General features: G+C 44.7%; 1 protein-coding gene across 1 annotated transcript in view; it reads left to right on the top strand.

Annotated features, from left to right (window-relative positions):
• Positions 1-18567, top strand: part of LOC124798817 (neural-cadherin-like) — an 858611-nt gene that overhangs the window by 706540 nt on the left and 133504 nt on the right. Inside the window, exon 15 of the mRNA XM_047262347.1 lies at positions 6122-6311. Within this exon, the coding sequence (XP_047118303.1) occupies positions 6122-6311 (190 nt within the window). The remainder of the gene's footprint in view (positions 1-6121; positions 6312-18567) is intronic.

Raw genomic sequence — 18567 nt, 5'->3', positions numbered from 1 at the left:
GAACACTTTTAACACATGAAACCTGAAATTTTACAAGATTCAGCGATTTCAAATGAAAAAAAAAACCGTGTGCGCAGTTCGGGTTCGCGCCGTAGCTTTTTGGTGAAAAAGTCCAAATAAGGGCATAAAATCTTTTTCGTGTGAATATGTGAGAAATAATCAATCACCTTAATACAGTGGTTACGCGAAATAGTATAATGTCTATACTAGGTAAATCACAACTTTGGACTGTATGCCCTATGAGCCAGCGGTGTAATCGCTTCGCACCGTTTTTTCATTTCCTTTTCGTGGCTGCCGTAGTTCTCGCATTCGTTCGGCGCAGGGCTTTTTGCGCTTTTTCCATTCTACAAAAGCCGACATATTAGTCCTAGTGAATCAACAACTGTACTGATATTTAAAAGAATTCTCATTTATTCTTCAGTCTCAGTTACACATTTTTAGTTACGTGATATGTTTCGATCTCCGTAGAACATCTTCAGATCTTAGTAGGTGCGTCTTGTCTGTCAGAAAGTCAGATCAGAGTTGATGTGGGAGTGTGATACGGGCAAGACTGGTTGCTGGCCGAACTAATGAAGAGGTCGTGCTGAAAAGTAATGCCTCCGAATTTTTGCTGTGGAAACTCTTAAAGCTTTTTGGATAAAACAAACGAAGTAACGATTTACGTCTTCATTCTTCATGTCTACGTATTTATTTCTCAGTTTGGTCACCGTAACGAAGAGCACCTTTCTCCCAACGAGAGGCCAGCTTACTGGTACCCCCAGTGTAGAATATTAGACCTTGTTGACTGAGCCGTAACCTCACCGCTGTTTGTACCGTTTTATCGCTATCAGAGCGAAGCCATCGAACGTGTTCTTTAAGTTTTGGAAACAGATGAAAATCGGATGAGGCCAAGTGGGGACTTTATGGAGAATGACTGATGACAGCGAGCCCAAGGCATCGGATCGTCGCGCGTGTGGCAGCTTTCGTGTGTGGTCTAGCACTGTCGTGCGTAAGGAGAGGGTGTTGCACGTGTGGACGAAATCTTCTGCGGTTAGAAACTGGATTACAGTTCGCTCTTTCTCATGCATCGACATTGTTACGTTACACACCGCTATGCTACACGCTACAATTCGGAACCCTCTGGCGGCAGATTGTTGTAAATATGTGGACGTGAAGAATAAAGGTGTTGAATTTAATAACGTTTGTTTTATTTAAAAAGTTTTAAGAGTTTTCACATAAAAAAAATTCGGAGGCATTACCTTTCGACGCGCCCTAGTATATGTAATGTTGATCCAAAGAGATCGAAATATGTCACATAATTAAAAAGGTGCAACTTGGACTGAGGAATATATGAGAATTGGTTTTGATTTTCTTTCGACGCAAGTTTCCCTGTGTCGTACTGTTTCTGTAATTCCGGGCATATTTACGAATCATACGAGACTACTTCTTTTGTTATTCTGTAATTATCAATCTAATACCCATTTTCATTCACACATCGGCTAATATTTTTATCGTCTCACTTTGGGTCCTAGTAGTGGTCCGCAAGCTCTTCACAATGACATCCGAATCAATGCCCCAGATAAAGGCGATTCTACGCCAGACAGTTTATAACTTTACACAAAGCTAATTCGTAACAATCACTCAAATGCACCAACACTGGTACGACGGCGTCACACACGAAACAGATACTGCCCGACGTACATCTACAGTTATGAGCTATACGTTGCGACCTCAACAAATTTTTACGCATTATTAGCCGGTGGTTATCAGCAATTCAAATACGACGGTATTTCGATCGACGAGCGAGTGGACGTGTTCGCATCAAAAATAATCTAATCGAGATAAGATCGGAAATGCTATACACGAGATTTTTTGTCATCAGTCTTCTGACTGACTGAATGTTGGCCGCTACGACTTCCTTTCCTGTGCCAATCTCATCAACTCAGAATAGCAATTACCCCCAACGTCCTGGATTATTTGTTGGATGTATTCCAGTCTCTGCTTCTCCCTACCGTTTTTTCCTTCTACAGCCCTAGCACGATGGAGGCTATTGTCTGATATCTTAAAGCATATCCTATCATCATAACCCTTCTTCTGGTCAGTGATTTACTGCATATTCCTTTGCTCGCCCAATCTGCGAAGGACATCATTTCTTACGTTACTAGCCCACTGTCCTCCTGTAACAGTATGTTTCAAACGCTTCTATTCTCTTCTTTTCAGATTTTCCCCTGGGTAGTATCTATCGTTCACACTTCTTTCGAACTGCCTCGAAACAGAATATTTTTAGAGTACAGCAGCAACCAGCAACAATACAGTTTCGGTATACTGTACTGAAACAGCGCCGTTATCGATTTCGAAACCGGCAACGGTGATTTTTCTATAAAGAAAAACCAAAACTGCGTTCTGGCTTTCTCCTGGTGGATCGTCAGCCGGAGTGTTCGAGCGGTTCTAGGCGCTACAGTCTGGAAACGCGCGACCGCTACGGTCGCAGGTTCGAATCCTGCCTTGGGCATGGATGTGTGTCATGTCCGTAGGTTAGTTAGGTTTAAGTAGTTCTAAGTTCTAGGGGACTGATGACCTCCGAAGTTAAGTCTCATAGTGCTCAGAGCCATTTGAACCTGCTGGACCCTACACATATTTGCATCACACAACACCCACGATTATTCAATATTTTCATCATATGACAAAATAGGATGAATCGAAATAATTTCCGATAGACTTGGCAGCTCCATGTTACGCCGATCCCACTTCTTCTTCATGTCTTATTCTACTCGACAAGTCACCTTGTGTGCTGGTGAGAGTACTCCTGATATCACTGTCATTCTCCACTCCCTCACCCCCCGCCCCCCACCCTTCCATATTCTTTCCACAAAGGGTGCTTGGAAAGGAAAACTGATTTCCTCGTCGTGGACGTTTCACAGCAGATGTGATACGTTGCCCAGCTCCTCTTGAAACGTGCTCTCTGGGAACAGTAAGCGTTTCTATGACTCACACCTCTCTCGTAGCGTCTGGCACCGGAGTTTGTTGAGCTCTCGAGCCTACTGGAGGGTTCCGTGGCAAAACGCGCTCTCAGCTGGATCGTCCCTAAATCTATTAATACAAGCTAATAAGGGTTGCAGCCGCACTGGGTAACCGTGCGGCCTGAGGCGCCTTACCACGGTTCGCGCGGCTACCCCAGTCGTAGGTTCGAGTCCTCCCTCGGGCTTAGGTGTGTTTGTTATCCTTAGCGTAAGTCAGTTAAGTTAGATTAAGTAGTTTGTAAGCCTAGGGACCGACGACCTCGGCAGTTTGGTTTCATAGGAACTTACCACAAATTTCAATTTCAGTAAGGGTTGCAGACTGATTTCACGATACACAAAAAAAGAAAAAAAAGAAAAAAGAAAAAAAAGAAAAAATCTGTCCAAGGAGTGATATGTAAGTTACTTCGTTTGTTGTTGAAATACGTTTCCTTAATATACTTTGAATAAATCTGAAAGCTGGCGTCTGCTTTTCCCTACAGTCAATCGTAGTGGTCATTCCACTTCTGGTTGTTCCCGGCTGTTACTCCCAGATATTTTACTGTTGTTTCTGTTGATTTACCACCAACAGTGTAATCGAGTAGGAATGGATCTCTTCGCCTGTGTATACGTCGTACGTCACATATAGGAGCACTGTCTGGTCAAAAGTATCCAGGCTTAATGTGGCGCTTGTCCATTCCTTCCGTTTCTGACGGTTTGGTCCTAGCTGCGGACATTTAGTGAGGTGTCTGAATGCCTGTGAGGAATGGCAGCCCGTTATTCCTCAAGAGCCGAAACCAGAGAATTTAGTGATGTTGGACGCTGGGGTCTGGAGGAGAGTCGACGTAACTCCATAGGATTCAGGTCGGGACCTTAGGCAGTCCAGTCCATTTCAGAAATGTTATTGTCCGCAAACAACTGCCTCACAGATGCTGCTTTCTGACAGGGTCCATTATCATGCTGATAACAATCAATCATAGTGTCCGAAATGCTTCTCTACAGTACGCAGTACACTATACTGTAATATGTATTCATTCTGATGAGATTTTCACTTTGCAGCGGAGTGTGCGCTGATATGAAACTTCCTGGCAGATTAAAACTGTGTGCCGGACCGAGACTCGAACTCGGGACCTGTATTCATATCTCTTCGCATTTAGCCTTTACATCAGCACAATAAAGGGACCCTACCGTACCATGAAAAACGCCACCATACTGTGATACAACCTCTTTCGTATTTCATTGTTTCCACTACACCCTAGCGTCGGATCGCCGTAGGGTACAGCGTGATTCATCACTCCAAATCACTCTTTTTCCAGTCCTCTGCCCAGTGGCGTCGTTCTTTGCACCGTCTCAAGCATCGTTTGGCACTGACTACAGAAATGTGCGGGTTATCAGGAGCTACCCGACCATTGTATCCCAGTCTTTTTAACAGCCTGCACACCATCATTGTACTAGCTGGACTGCTCATAGGACTTCAGAACTCACAAGGGATTCCTTCCGCCGGTTTCGTGCGATTTTTTACAACCGCCCTCCGCAGTACTCGGCGGTCACTGTCCTACAGTAAGTGAAGTCTACCCGGTCTTGATTTAACTGTGATCGCTCCTTTGCGTTTCCACTTTACAATCATATCACCAACAGTGGACCTGGGCGGCTTTAGGAGGGTTAAAATCTCCCTGACGGATTTGTTAATTAGGTGACGTCCGATGACTAGTCTACGTTCGAAGTTTCTGAGGTGCCATGACCGACTCACCCTGCTATTACTGTTTCTCTACTGACAACACAATATTCAACGCCTCCTTTTATACTGGCGGGTCCGCCTCTCGTGTCACCTAGTGATCAATTTGGCGTTACAAAGGGGCGTCCGGATACTTTTGACCTGCTTGTGTATTTACATTCAGGGTCAGTTGCCTGTCCCTGCACCAGTCTCCGATCTTCTCCAGGTTTTCCTGCATTTCGCAGCAGTGTCTGACTTTGGAATCTTCCTGTATACAACCGAATCGTACTTGCAAGACTGATAAGAAGCGGCATGTGGTGTATTTAGTTGACGAAACACTACAGTACAACACAACTCACTGCCGACCACCTGATTCCCAAATTGATGCACTTCTACAATATTGTAGAACAGAAAGAAATAAAAACAATTTGTTGATCAGGTTGACCGAGCGTCTATGCAACGACTGTGATCGCATCTTTAACTGCACGTCACGTCTCTGTAAGTCCATCTTTATACAGGACGATTGAGGGAGTTCGGCTGTTCGATATGAAGCGTCAAATCAAAAACACCTTCAGCGTAATATATTTCAATTTTTTTTAGTTACCGCGGCAAATTAGCGTTTCACTACGTCATCTTCAGGCCCCCTAACCGACGTACAGGAAGAATCCAACCTCAAGTGCAATGTGCAGTTGATGAACGAAGGGATCGCTTTGTTAAGAAAGTAATCCACGGATACCAGTTACTGTATACTGGCCCCTGTTCCGATTGCATTTGAGGACGGATACTTCATACGCGTCTCTCTGAGGGACGGCAGTTGGCGTAGTGAAACACCTTAACTGGTTTCATAATCAAAATAAAATTTGAAAAACAGACAGCTGAAGATGTTTTTGATTTGACTTTTATTCTTAACTACACTTCTTTCAGTCCCTCCTCTCGGAACGTGTGCGTTTCCGCATCCCTATTAACTGGACTAGTTTTTCTGGCTTCGGTGTGTTTTACCACCTGTCAAAATATTCGACACATTTTTTTTCTTACGCCCTGTGTACATTACTAACATTAACGGCATAATAACACTACCTTGTAGTACCTCCGAAATTACCTTGACATCTGTCGATTTTGTCGAGGTAAAAATGACATGGGTCCCGGCGGAGGTTCGAGTCCTCCCTCGGGCATGGGTGTGTGTGTGTTTGTCCTTAGGATAATTTAGATTAAGTAGTGTGTAAGCTTAGAGACTGATGACCTTAGCAGTTAAGTCCCATAAGATTTCACACGCATTTGAACATTTTTGAAAAATGACATGTTGAGTGCTGTGTACTAGGTAGTACTGCATTCAAGCAGAAGGCTGGTCCGTTACTCAGCAACATCGTATCTGATTCACTTTTTCGCGCAGTTATCCCATGGACGTGCAATGATTGCGGCTGTCTGTTCGCAGGTGTACTACTACGTCGTGGACTCGCCCAGGAACGAAGGCAAGGGTTTCTTCGAGATCAACGAGCAGTCTGGAGAGGTGTTCACCAAAGTGGTGTTCGACCGCGAGAAGCAGGGCGCCTACGCGTTGGAGGTGGAGGCTCGAGACGGTGCGCCCTCGGCTCGTCCCAACAGCAACGGACAGCCCAACTCTGGTGAGTACTCACTTTCCGAATCTGAGCTGTGTCTACTCGCCTCAGACTCCGTCCAGACTGGACAACTCTGGACGTTCTTCAGCCAGAAATAACAAGTCAGCACTGAACGGAAGGTACTGAGGAGCTGACGTGTTGCATTCATGACCACGACGAACTGCCCATCTGAACGCTATCGATCGAGTTGCGCTAACGCTGTAATGTTTCCACAGGACAGAGACAAATCCCAACGAGGTATTGCACCGTATCCAATTTTTCTGGGAAGCATCAGCGCTGCTGTTTCTTGTGCGCACGCCAAGCGTTACTAATCCATTATAAAGCACAAACGTAGAGGTCTGTCTGATCACAAAAAGACGGCAGCGTCTCCTTCAGCATGCGTAAAACACCTCGGTATGTTGTTGCTATTTCGACGTCCATTGTACGTAGGTTAGGAGCTCCTAAACGTCAGTGCGGCAAATTATTCTTGCTTCTGCTGAAGGCATCAATAGACGTCTAGTTGATGTTGAAATTCATCATTTATTGTTTGTGTTAGTGGTAACCACTGTACAGGTGGAAACATAGGTTTCATAAGCACGCTGGACTCCAGGTGTAGAGTCATTTATCAATATTGTCGTACAATTCTCTTCTAATGTTGACATTAAATTACAAGTGTTTGTTTATATAATTATGTTTTCACTTAGTGGTTCCTGTTTTCGATGAAATTCTCTCTCGTGTTTCGGCAGATATTTGCAATTTCGTTTTCGCAATTTGTAGCAGCAGTCAGCCCAAACAAGTGCTGCTCATCACGTGTTTCATGCGGCGGCCAGTGCCGACGGAAACCGTCGGTTAGTTTTCCTTGTAAACAAGACTATTTTTAAAGCGGACTTTTACGCACCTATTCGATAGAGTGGTTCCAAATCAGTTTATCGCAATATTCAATTATATTAAAAGGGAGAGTAAACAGAGTAAGGAATACCGCAGGGGCGACAGCATTGCCTGGCCGCGCAGACTGCTACCGCCATGCAGCATCGCTAGTCAGTCGGTGTTGGAGTATCTATCGTCTTTTCTTCGTGTTTGACTGCCCCTGTTAATAGACATTGAATATCGCAATAGACTGATTTGGAACCGCTCTTTCCAATGGGCACATAAAATTCTGCTTTAGCCGGCCGGGGTGGCCGAGCGGTTCTAGGCGCTACAGTCTGGAACCACGCGACCACTACGGTCGCAGGTTCGAATCCTGCCTCGGGCATGGATGTGTGTGATGTCCTTAGGTTAGTTAGGTTTAAGTAGTTCTCAGTTCTAGGGGACTGATGACCTTAGAAGTTAAGTCCCATAGTGCTCAGAGCCATTTGAAACATCAGACAAAATGCGGCTGACGACTCTTAGAAGAAGCACGCGCTATATGTAGGGTGAACAAGAACTCCACTGCCATACTTTCAGTGCTTGTTCAGGGTTACCTTCTAATTATTGTGGTATAAGGGACTTACGTCTCCGGCGATTCGTTACAGATTAACAATTAATTACGATTTATGACCGCTAGATTGACTGAACATGAAAGATTTTGGAGACTGAGAAAGAAAGATTACACCGTTGTTGAACATTCTCTGAATGAATCTCATTCATATGATGTGAAATCTGATGTTCTCTATAAAGGAACTTAAGGGAGAAAACGAACATTACTGGAAATTCTGGTCATTAATAAACACCAATCAAAGAATCCTGATCGGGTGCTTAATGACCAAACACTGTTTCATTACTCGCCCTTATTATAGTAGCAGCCAATTATTATTCCTCTCACCATTAGCTAATAAGCTTATTATAACTGTTCCACAACCACACTCCATAGACGTTTTTCTTCCCCTCCCTTTACTCGGTGTGTTCATCACATTCACCAGTATGTCCACACGACATGGTAGCCTATGCCATTACCTACGTGTAGAACATTTCTGTTTTATTCACTCACATATTTTTTATATTTGATTATACTGTAGTGTAATATTTATTTGTTCGGTGTCTCTTTAGGTATTACAGCATGCATGTGTTTTGCATCGATATAGTCATAAAATGTCACACATCTTTGTATAGCATTCTTAGTACAGCCATGAATTCTTGCTAAAACTATGTGGACTATCTGTTCAACATTAAGTTATTGACGATGGCGTAATAAGCCGAAAGTCGGTTAATAGCTAACTAATAAATATTATTGTGGAACATTAATTCGTTGTATTCTAGTTATTAATATGTCTATGCTCCTCCAAAAACCTACAGAATATTCTAATATCCAGTCACGTACAGGTACATAATAGAACACAATCCTCGGATGAAACAAACGCGAGGCAGAACCGAGTAGTAGTGAATTCAAGCTTCACGGCGAAATGTAAACAGGCCATTATTGTTGTCAACAGGAAGCACCGTGATTGAATGGAACACGTTTCTTCCCATACAAGCTTCACGGCATGTACCGTCGACATTTGCGATGTTGTGCACTGTTTTCATTGCAATACACATACGCAGGTAAAAGAGGCAAGAAACCAAACGAAACACAGTAACCTGTAACGACCCGCCGGAGATCTTATACCAAAACACGTAGAAAGCATTCCTGAACAACCTTATAGTCATATAATCTGTGAGACCATTCGCAGGTGATGTAGAAGTTCTATGAGATAACGTTGTTGGAAAATCTTTGGAGATAGAGCAAGAATTGAAGATGATCAGCGCTTGGTGCTACGACTGCTAAATGAAACAAACTGAAAATAACTGCGATCAGTCGCTTGTGATTTAATTCTTTATTTTCGTGCACTACCTTTCGGGCCTTTCAGGCCCATATTCAGATTAGGCGTGCAGGAGTTTACACAAATCATATTTCGAGCATAATGGTGGACACTGGTGGTTGCATCACTGTGACAAGCAGATACGAAACGCTTTAATGTATCGTCTTGTGTTTCAGCTGTTGTGCGAATTGTGCCGAAAAATGAATTATTTAGTTACTGCAGCAGTATGAACTGTACTGGTGTCAAAATCGAAGTGGCAGCTTCCATTAACGTTTTCTGTCCAGCGCTATTCACTGTTGTCATTCAGTACTTGTTACAGTTATTTTGTAAACGCTGAGTGTCACCAGAGCCAGGCCAGCATCCAGCTTGTGCTGAACAAGTTTAGTATTGTGCAAAGATCTTCACTTAAAGATACATTATTGATTGGGAAATAGTTGTTTAACTTGTACACGCATAAAATAATTGCGTGAAATTAAACACACTGAAATAGACTGTCGTTAATACTAATGTTGAAATACAGCCACAGAGCTGGTTACATTTCAAGATTCATGTTAACGCTAGTCTGTAGTAGGAGTCACGAACGATGGCGGTCGGATTTAGACTTGTTCTGCGCACCTACATCACATGTTCTCAGACAGCCAATGAGCGTTCAGTAATGTACTGAGCGCTCTGTTACGAATGTTGTATGCAATGCTGGCATTATACGCGATAATAACGAGTTATTTAATGAATTTTTACTCAGTTTGTTGCGAATAATCATGACTGATGGAGGTTGTGAGCGACAGATTCTACACAAGCAAGTGAGAGACATAATTTGCAGGATACACGGTTTCATCAAGCGCTAAGCATGTATACGCGCGTATCTCATCTGTCGCTTGGAACCGCCAATAATGTTGTCCCCGTGCTCGTCATGACCTGCACGAACCGCCATCATTCGTGGATCAGACTATGGTTAACTGTTGCTCTTAATTGGGCTTAGATATACGAGAATCATTCCGAAACAAATGACTTGTATTTTTTTACTCTTGGCTTTGAGTTTTCGGCCGTATTATTTTGATGTAGGACTAATTTTTGAATTTTGTCACTGACGTGCTGTTGGTTTCGTTGTCGTGCGGCAAAAGGCAGCAGAGGGGGGAGCGTTCAAAAGTGGTGCCTGGCATGGAGGTGCGTATAAAACAGAGGTGTGTCATAGAAAACTCTCTGCTGAACAAACTGGGACAATGAACATACATGGATGCTTACCAAAAACGTGTATGGAGACGGTATGGTATACGCGAATAATGTGATGCAGTGTGTACTGCGTTTCAGTAGTGGTGGAAAGGAGTGCATGAGAAACCACGTCCTGCTCAGCTGCGTCTTTCACAATGAGCAGCGTCTCGATGAACCCGTTCGTGATGATCGGTGTAATCATGTGCGCAGATTAATGTCAGCTGTAATGACTGAGACAAGATGCAACGTAATCTGGTTTATCGCAAAGTATGTCCGAGATGGATCTCGCGGGTGCTTACAAGACACCAAGAAAATTATCGAATGGAAATTTGTCTGGACGGGCTGGACCAATTATAGGCTGAGCGTGAAAATCTTCTAAACACTGTCGTCACCAAAGATGAGACATGGTGCCGCCCCAGTGAGCCGGACTCCATAAGACAGTGCCTGGAGTAGCGACCTGTGAATCTTCCAACAATGAAGAATTTCGAGAACGAGCCATCTGCAGTCAAAGTTGAGTGCACAGTCTTCTAGGATAGGCAGGATGTGGTTCTTTTCGATATCTCGCAACCTAAAGCAGCTGTCAATTACAAAACTTCACTGACTAAACTGAAAACCCGAATTTTCGGAGTCTGGCAACAGAGGAGTCTTCTTCTTGGAAGGCTCGACAACAGTTCTGGGACTTTGCAAGTTATTACCAAGTTAGGCTGGGCTGTCCTACACTATCACCGCATACCCTGGTTTAGCCCCTTCATACTTCCAAAGCTCTGAACCGATTGAAGGTACATTACTTGGCCAATATTTTGCAATCTCAGATGCTGTTGTCGTAGCCGTAAAGAATGGCTAACCTTATCTGGTTCACATTTTAGAAGCGCGGCAAGGGCTCTTGTTCACCGTTAGAAAAAGTGCGTAACGCATAGTGGTGACTATGTGGAAACATGACAGTATGTACCTGAAATCTTGCTCTTTGGCTGGCTCTGAGCACTATGGAACTTAACATCTGTGGTCGTAAGTACCCTAGAACTTAGAACTACTTAAACCTAACTAGCCTAAGGACATCACACACATCCATGCCCGAGGCAGGATTCGAACCTGCGACCGTAGCAGTCGCGCGGTTCTTGCTCTTTTAACTGCGTTTTTACGCTTTCTGTATCTTTTGTAACTTTCATGAAAATAAGTGGGAAACATTAGTTTCGAAATGACTCTCGCACAGTGGTGTGCGTTTATTTCAGAGCTCACTCGAACGCTACATTGCGTTGGATAATTTAGAACCTAAAGTACCCGTCAGCTCAGAACGCTACAAGAAGGCACCAAAACCTGAGTTGACAATGTGTTTCTTGGCCCCTTTCGAGAATTTTTACACAGTAGTGTGGTCTCCAAGAGCCAGTGCCGAGTTTTGTGGTTCTTTGGTGGTGGTGGTAAATTCCTATGGGACCAGACAGTTGAGGTCATCACACACACACACACACACACACACACACACACACACACACACACACCCATGCCCTAGGGAGGATTCGAACCTCCGACGAGGAGAGCCGCGCGAACCGTGGCAAGGCGCCCCAGACCTCGCGGTTCTTCTTTGGTAGACTGAGTAGGTTAAGCTTCGTGAATTTTTTTGAATAAGTAGTTAAAAATAAACAATTACAGATATCGTTGTGGGCTTAAAGTAATCTGCGTCGACCGTGGCAGTCAGTCACATTGTCACCATTTCCCACTCTTCATTATCTCTGACTTTACGTACGTCGCCTAAGAGAGGGGGATACGTTCCATCTTGCAGACGTAAATTGGTCGCCCTGCAGACGTTGTGGTGGCGTCGCGGGTTGCATAACCCCCGGGAAATCCAGCCGCACGCAAACTGCAGCTAAAGCGCTGCATTATGTAAAATCTTGTTCGCTAGCCTCCGAAAACTGGCGTAAATAAAGTTTTACAAGTCTACCTACTTGTAGAGTTGTGCGGTAAGCCAGGCTTAAATAATCATTCAGCAACTGGAAGTTTAATGGAATGACTTTACAAAACAAGAGGAGATTCGTGGATCTCAGAGGTTGGCAGCGCCCTCGCCCCCCCCCCCCCCCCCCAATCTGTGTAGATTCATTACTGGCAAGCGCTACAGATCTGATTACTGCTCTCAGCGGATGGGTATTTATCACAGACCCGTCCACCCTTATAATAATATCGTCATAAATTCTGGGACTAATTAAAAAATTAATAATTGTGCAAAGAAGCTTACTCGTTCCGAATTGAATTCAATTTGTCGCCAGAATGATATGCAAAATTATGTCCAGAGCCACAGTTTTCGTCCCGCACCGTTTGTTGACTTTATAAAACCAAACTTCACTAGTCGGAATTTGGTATCTGGATACCAAGGAAATGTCCTGCGAGAATATCAGACTTACTGACGGTCTGTCTGCTGATTACATACGAGTAGCCTAAATTTTCGTCCCAATTCTTGACTCGTTAAAGAGATCTGGAATCTCTTTTCACATAGAGAGTCTGTGACCAGAGGCTCCTGAAGCAAAGACCGACGCCTTATCGCTACTTCATTAATCACCGAGAGAATAGCATCAACATTGTTTCCTTAGCGGAACTAAGATATTTTCGTGTGAGAATAGCAGATCTTACGAAAAGTGGACTATGTGCTCACTGTACAATTTATCTGAAAATAGTTTTGAAACAAATACACGTTCAGAAAAAAGCAGAACACCATGAACGACTAGAGATAGGACGGTCGTATTCTCAGTACGTGTACGTTAGTATGTCCTGCAGAACTGATAAACATTTGATCCCCGTCGTCCTGCTCATTCAAGATCAACATCGATATCGTGGCGCAACACCACCTGACAGTGAAATGCGCCTGCGCGTCTCGTTGTCATTATAAACCGAAGGTAATGGATCAGTGTGACTTGAGCAGCGTGCAGGATGCCTCGGGACGTATGCGCGAATCGTACCGTCAAATCAGTGCGTTTGAAAGAGGGGGCCTTATTGGCATGAGAGAATGTGATGTATCCACCCGGGAAATAACTGCTCGTGTGGGGCATTGCGGCACTGCAGCGGGTGTCTGCAGAATGGATCACGGAAGGCTGTAGAACATGACGAGGTGTGTCAGGTTACACCACCAGGAGAACCACCCGAGAAGATCGACACCTCATCCGAGTGACTTTTCGGGACAGATGTGCGTCCTCCGCGGCTTTGCCACCACAAAGGAACACATCGTACTGTATGAAGGGTGAGAGTCCGTCGCTGTTTATTACTGCGTGGGTTACGTGCGCGTCGTTCACTTCTCCGCCTACCTTTGACGAATGTTCAGAAACATCCGACACGGCGGTGGCGTATGGAACGACGTCACTGGGGACAGGAATGCCATCGGATGAATTCAGGTTCTGTTTATTTAAAAATGTAGGCCGCATTTTGGTTCGCCGCAGACGGGGGAAGCAGCATCACACTATAGTCTGGGAGACGAGTCTTTGGTATTGACAGCTCGGTAGCGTCTTTCCGTTGCCTAGCGACCGCAGGCAGGCAGCCAATGACGGCCTGACTTTGAGCGGGTAGCAAGGGCCACGTTGCCGCAGTGAAACCCGGTCGCGCGCATTTATGAAGCTTACCTGTGTCTCGCGTGCAGGCGGTGCGGTCGTTCGTCGTTTGTCTGAAGTTGAATTCGCAGTTTATTTCGTTTTTGTTGTTTTTAGTGTTTCTTTGTTTATGTTTCGCTGTAAACAATGTCTTAGTACCAGCCCAACACAAGAAGTGAAACGGAGGAAGAAAAGTGTGCTACACACCCAGGCCCGGGAATTCGTGTGCTCTGTGAGAGATTACTTTGAGAAAGAAAAGGACAAAGGTGGGCCCTTAATTCCTGTTGTTCAGGTTGTGAAGAGAACTGCAGCAGCATTGCAAATAAGTAAGAACACTGTTGTAAAGATAGGGAAAGAACAGTATAGTGTAGATTGTGACGAGAGTATCACAACAAAGCTGCACACACCAGGAAAGAAGCGACCGAGAAATAAGCAGGTGACAGCTTTGGACGATTTTCAGAAAGACGCTATTCGTCGTCATATATACAGCTATTATAAGAGAAGGGAACATCCCACTCTATCTAAATTACAGGTGTCGCTTCAGAAAGACGATCTTTTTAAAGGGAGCAAATTTTCATTGCGTACAGTGTTGAAAGACATAGGCTTCAGCTATTCACTGTTTAACGGACGCAAAATATTAATGGAAAGGACAGATGTAGTTGCATGGCGGTGCAGATTTCTGCGCAGGATCATGGGTGTGGAATTCGAAAGTATAGTGTGGTTAGATGAAACTTGGGTCAATGCCAGCCATTCTTTACGTAGAGGCTGGAATGATGGAACGCCCGAGGGGACAATGGCAGTGCCTGTTGGCAAAGGAGGGCGTATTATTGTCTTACATGCAGGAACATCGAAAGGTTTTGTGCCAAACTGCTTGAAAATGTTTCGGTCAAAAAAAACGGGAGATTACCATGAAGAAATGAACAGTGTAGTATTTCAAGAATGGTTCGAGACATCGCTTATGACGAATCTGACAAGTCCATCAGTGATTGTTATGGACAATGCGCCTTATCATTCCGTTGTTCACGATAAGGCACCAACCTTGGCAACAAAAAAAGACGATATCATTGAGTGGTTGAAACGGCGAAAAGTAGATTTCAGAGAAGATTTAAGGAAGGCGGAACTGCTCGAAATTGTGGCACAAAAGAAACCCCAATTTCCAACATATGTAATTGACGAGATTGCTAAAAGGCACGGGCATGAAATCGTTCGGCTTCCTCCATACCACTGTCACTTCAATGCAATTGAAGGAGTGTGGGCGCAGATAAAAAATTACATTGCTGCAAACAATAAAAAATTCACGATCTCTGAAGTGGAAACTCTCCTTCCAGCAGCTATCAATAAAGTGACAAGCGAGACGTGGGCTAAAATTGTAAACAGCACTGCAAGTGCCATCAGAGAGGCGGCCAAAACCAAAGGGGTTGTGGAAGAATGCATCGAAAATTTAATTATACATCTGGGAGAGAGCAGTGATGGTTCGAGTAGTGCTGAGGAAGACAATGTCAAATCAGATTCTGACAGTGATGTGAGTGGTGTTTTTCCATTACAGTAACTACAACTTATTCAGGAATGTAAGGAGGGAGTTTACTATCGATCTACAACCAGATCATCATATTGTGAGTACTTTCTTCAGATTATAACTCTTAATACACTGACCAATTATTCTGTAGCTTGTAGTAGAACAAATTAATAATGCTAATACTTAGCAATGGAAACCAAAACTGCTAATGTTCAACAACTTGCGAAAATAGTTTTCATTTCAGTTGTGAAGTTTAACAAATAACAATAAAGGTATGTTTCAACATCTTAGATACTTGTACTAAATAGCTCTTATAAGTTTTCGAGTTAATATATTTCAAGCATCAACTTTAAATAAATTCACACGTACCAATACGACTTGTATTTTGTCTCGCATTTATTTCTGCTGCTAGAGAATGCGTGTAGCAGACAGGGCGCCGCGTGCTGTGAGCCACGTTCGGCAACAGCGCCGTCTGCCCGCCGGAACTGTCAGTACCAATCACTCGTCTCACGGACTATAACTGCATTCGCACAAGACGTACGACTGCAACTCAGACCTTTCGGTGTGAGGTGCTATTGGGTGCAACCACAAATCACAGTTGGAGTGTATCCAGGGCACTGCGAGCATTCTGACGTACGTGAATGACATCCTGCGACCCGTAGCCATACCCTATCTGCCGAACACGCCAGACGCCATTTTTCAGCAAGACTATGCACGACCACATGTTGCTGCTCGAAAACGTGCCTTGTTGGTGTCACAGGGTGTCATCCTTTTTCTCTAGCCCGTCGATAATCAGAATTGTCGCCAGTCGAAAATGTGTGGGGTATGGTGAAACGAAGGGTGCAGCGCTGGTGACCCAGTGCCAACAACCGCAGGTGGGCTTCGGATCCAGGTGAATGCAGCAGGGATGGTTATACCACAGGACTCCATTCGCGCCTTATACGCGTCGATGCCATCGCACATGGAACAAGTTATCAGGACCCATGGCGGTCCTTGTGTCTACTAGGCAACAGGACACATGCTGAATCGAGGTGACTGAAGTGCTAATCATTTCTGTAGAACATACTAATGTACATGTCCTGTGGATATGAACGTCCTATCCCTACTTGTTCAATGCGTTCTATTTTTTTCCTGAACATGAGTGTATAAAACTTCCTGGCAGATTAAAACTGTGTGCCGGACCGAGACTCGAACTCGGGACCTTTGCCTTTCGCGGATAAGTCTCTACCAACTGCGCTACCCAAGCACGACTGACGACCCGTCCTCACAGCTTCAATTCTGCCAGTACCTCATCTCCTACCTTCCAAACTTCATAGAAGCTCTTCTGCGAACCTTGCAGAACTATCGCTCCTGAAAGAAAGGATACTGCGGAGATATGGCTTAGCCGCAACCTGGGGAATGTTTCCACAATGAGATTTTCACTCTGCAGCGGAGTGTGCGCTGTTATGAAACTACCTGGCAGATCATGAGCGTATATTTTGCGGCGTACTCACTCACTCACGAAACCACAGCATGCCCCCCACCTTATCAGCACATGAACATCAGGTTTACTCACCTTCATATTCAGCACCATATCTCTTCTTCGTTAACCCTGAAGTTAGATCCAGATAGAACACATTGAATACTGCGGGACATTTCTTAAGGTGTTTAGTACAGCCTCCGTAATTTTTTTCTTTCTGCATTCAACATCACTGGACACGGCCCTTTTGTAACGAACGCCGGACGGAGCGGCTGAGCGGTTCTAGGCGCTACAGTCTGGAGCCGCGCGACCGCTACGGTCGCAGGTTCGAATCCTGCCTCGGGCATGGGTGTGTGTGATGTCCTTAGGTTAGTTAGGTTTAAGTAGTTCTAAGGTCTAGGGGACTGATGACCTCAGAAGTTAAGTCCCATAGTGCTCAGAGCCATTTGAACCATTTTTGTAACGAACGACGACGCATCTTTCGACTGACGAAATCCACATTGTTCATATTTCAGTGTCGTCCATGGAGCACTAGAACTTTATTGCCATTGGTTGGGTACGCTCTATACGAAGTCTGAATTTGCAGTCATTTTCATTTCAAGTAGGTGCCGCCCGGTGTGGCCGAGCTGTTCTAGGCGCTTCAGTCTGGAACCGCGCCACCGCTATGGTCGCAGGTTCGTGTCCTGCCTCGGCCATGGGTGTGTGTGATGTCCTTAGGTTAGTTAGGTTTAAGGAGTTTTAAGTTCTAGGGGACTGATGACCTCAGATGTTAAGTTCCATAGTGCTCAGAGCCGTTTTTTCATTTCAAGTAAATTAATATGTGGGGTACGCTGAATGTACCCTCGTATCTCCCCACAAATAAGTTACAGTTAAAAAATTGGACTGCGCAAACATGTAAAGCACTATAATGTTGCTTTTACCGTCTTCAGTTTCGCTATAAAGGTGAAACTTTAAATCAAACCCCCAGCGTCAACAGGTAACACTCGACGGACGTCGATTTCGTTACTGAACAAGAACTATGCTGGTTAGGAGTACACAAATCTGTCAACAGATAGCGGAAAAGGACACCCTGACGTGGTCCTTATTTCCCTGACAGATCTCTGCCTCTTTTTAAAGAAGCAATGCATAACTGTCAAGTGACAAATACCGACTTGGTCCACGTATTTATCCACAGCAGACCAACGGATATCTACAGGCTAGGGAATCTGTAAGAATGCGTAGAGAACTTCACGATTTTAGTTAAGTGAGGGGACGAAGGCAGACCCAGATAATGGACAAAATCTGAGAATGTTTACATCCAGAATCTGAATTCTCCAGACAAGGGAGAAAAGCACACTCGGTACGATGAGCCCTGAGCATTCGAAGTGGAACAGCTTAGAAAGTCTAAAAGACGCGAGAAAGCGCAGCGCACACAACTCTGGGCGCATCTGCTGGGAACGGCGTCCCGAATTTCTGTTACGACAATAACAGTAGATGGCGTGCACCGTGGCAAGGGCTGCAACGTCCAAAACGGCGCTCTCTGTCCGTGGAGAAATAAGGCGGGAAACGACGGGGGACCCTGCCGCCCAATTGCCCCCCGAATCGATAACCTAAAGGAGCGTACGCACAGCCGTACCCGCGAGTGTTTCCTTCACTCACGTGCTTGAAATTTCTGAACGCTTGTTTAATGTGTAGACTAGGGCACTGAAGGTAAGAAAAACAAAATAGACGTACGCCAGTGTCCTACCAACAAGCTGGCCGCGGTGGCCGAGCGGTTCTA

The sequence above is a fragment of the Schistocerca piceifrons genome, chromosome 5 (assembly GCF_021461385.2).
Source record: "Schistocerca piceifrons isolate TAMUIC-IGC-003096 chromosome 5, iqSchPice1.1, whole genome shotgun sequence".
NCBI lineage: Eukaryota > Metazoa > Arthropoda > Insecta > Orthoptera > Acrididae > Schistocerca > Schistocerca piceifrons.
This window is presented reverse-complemented; position numbering and strand designations above follow the sequence as displayed.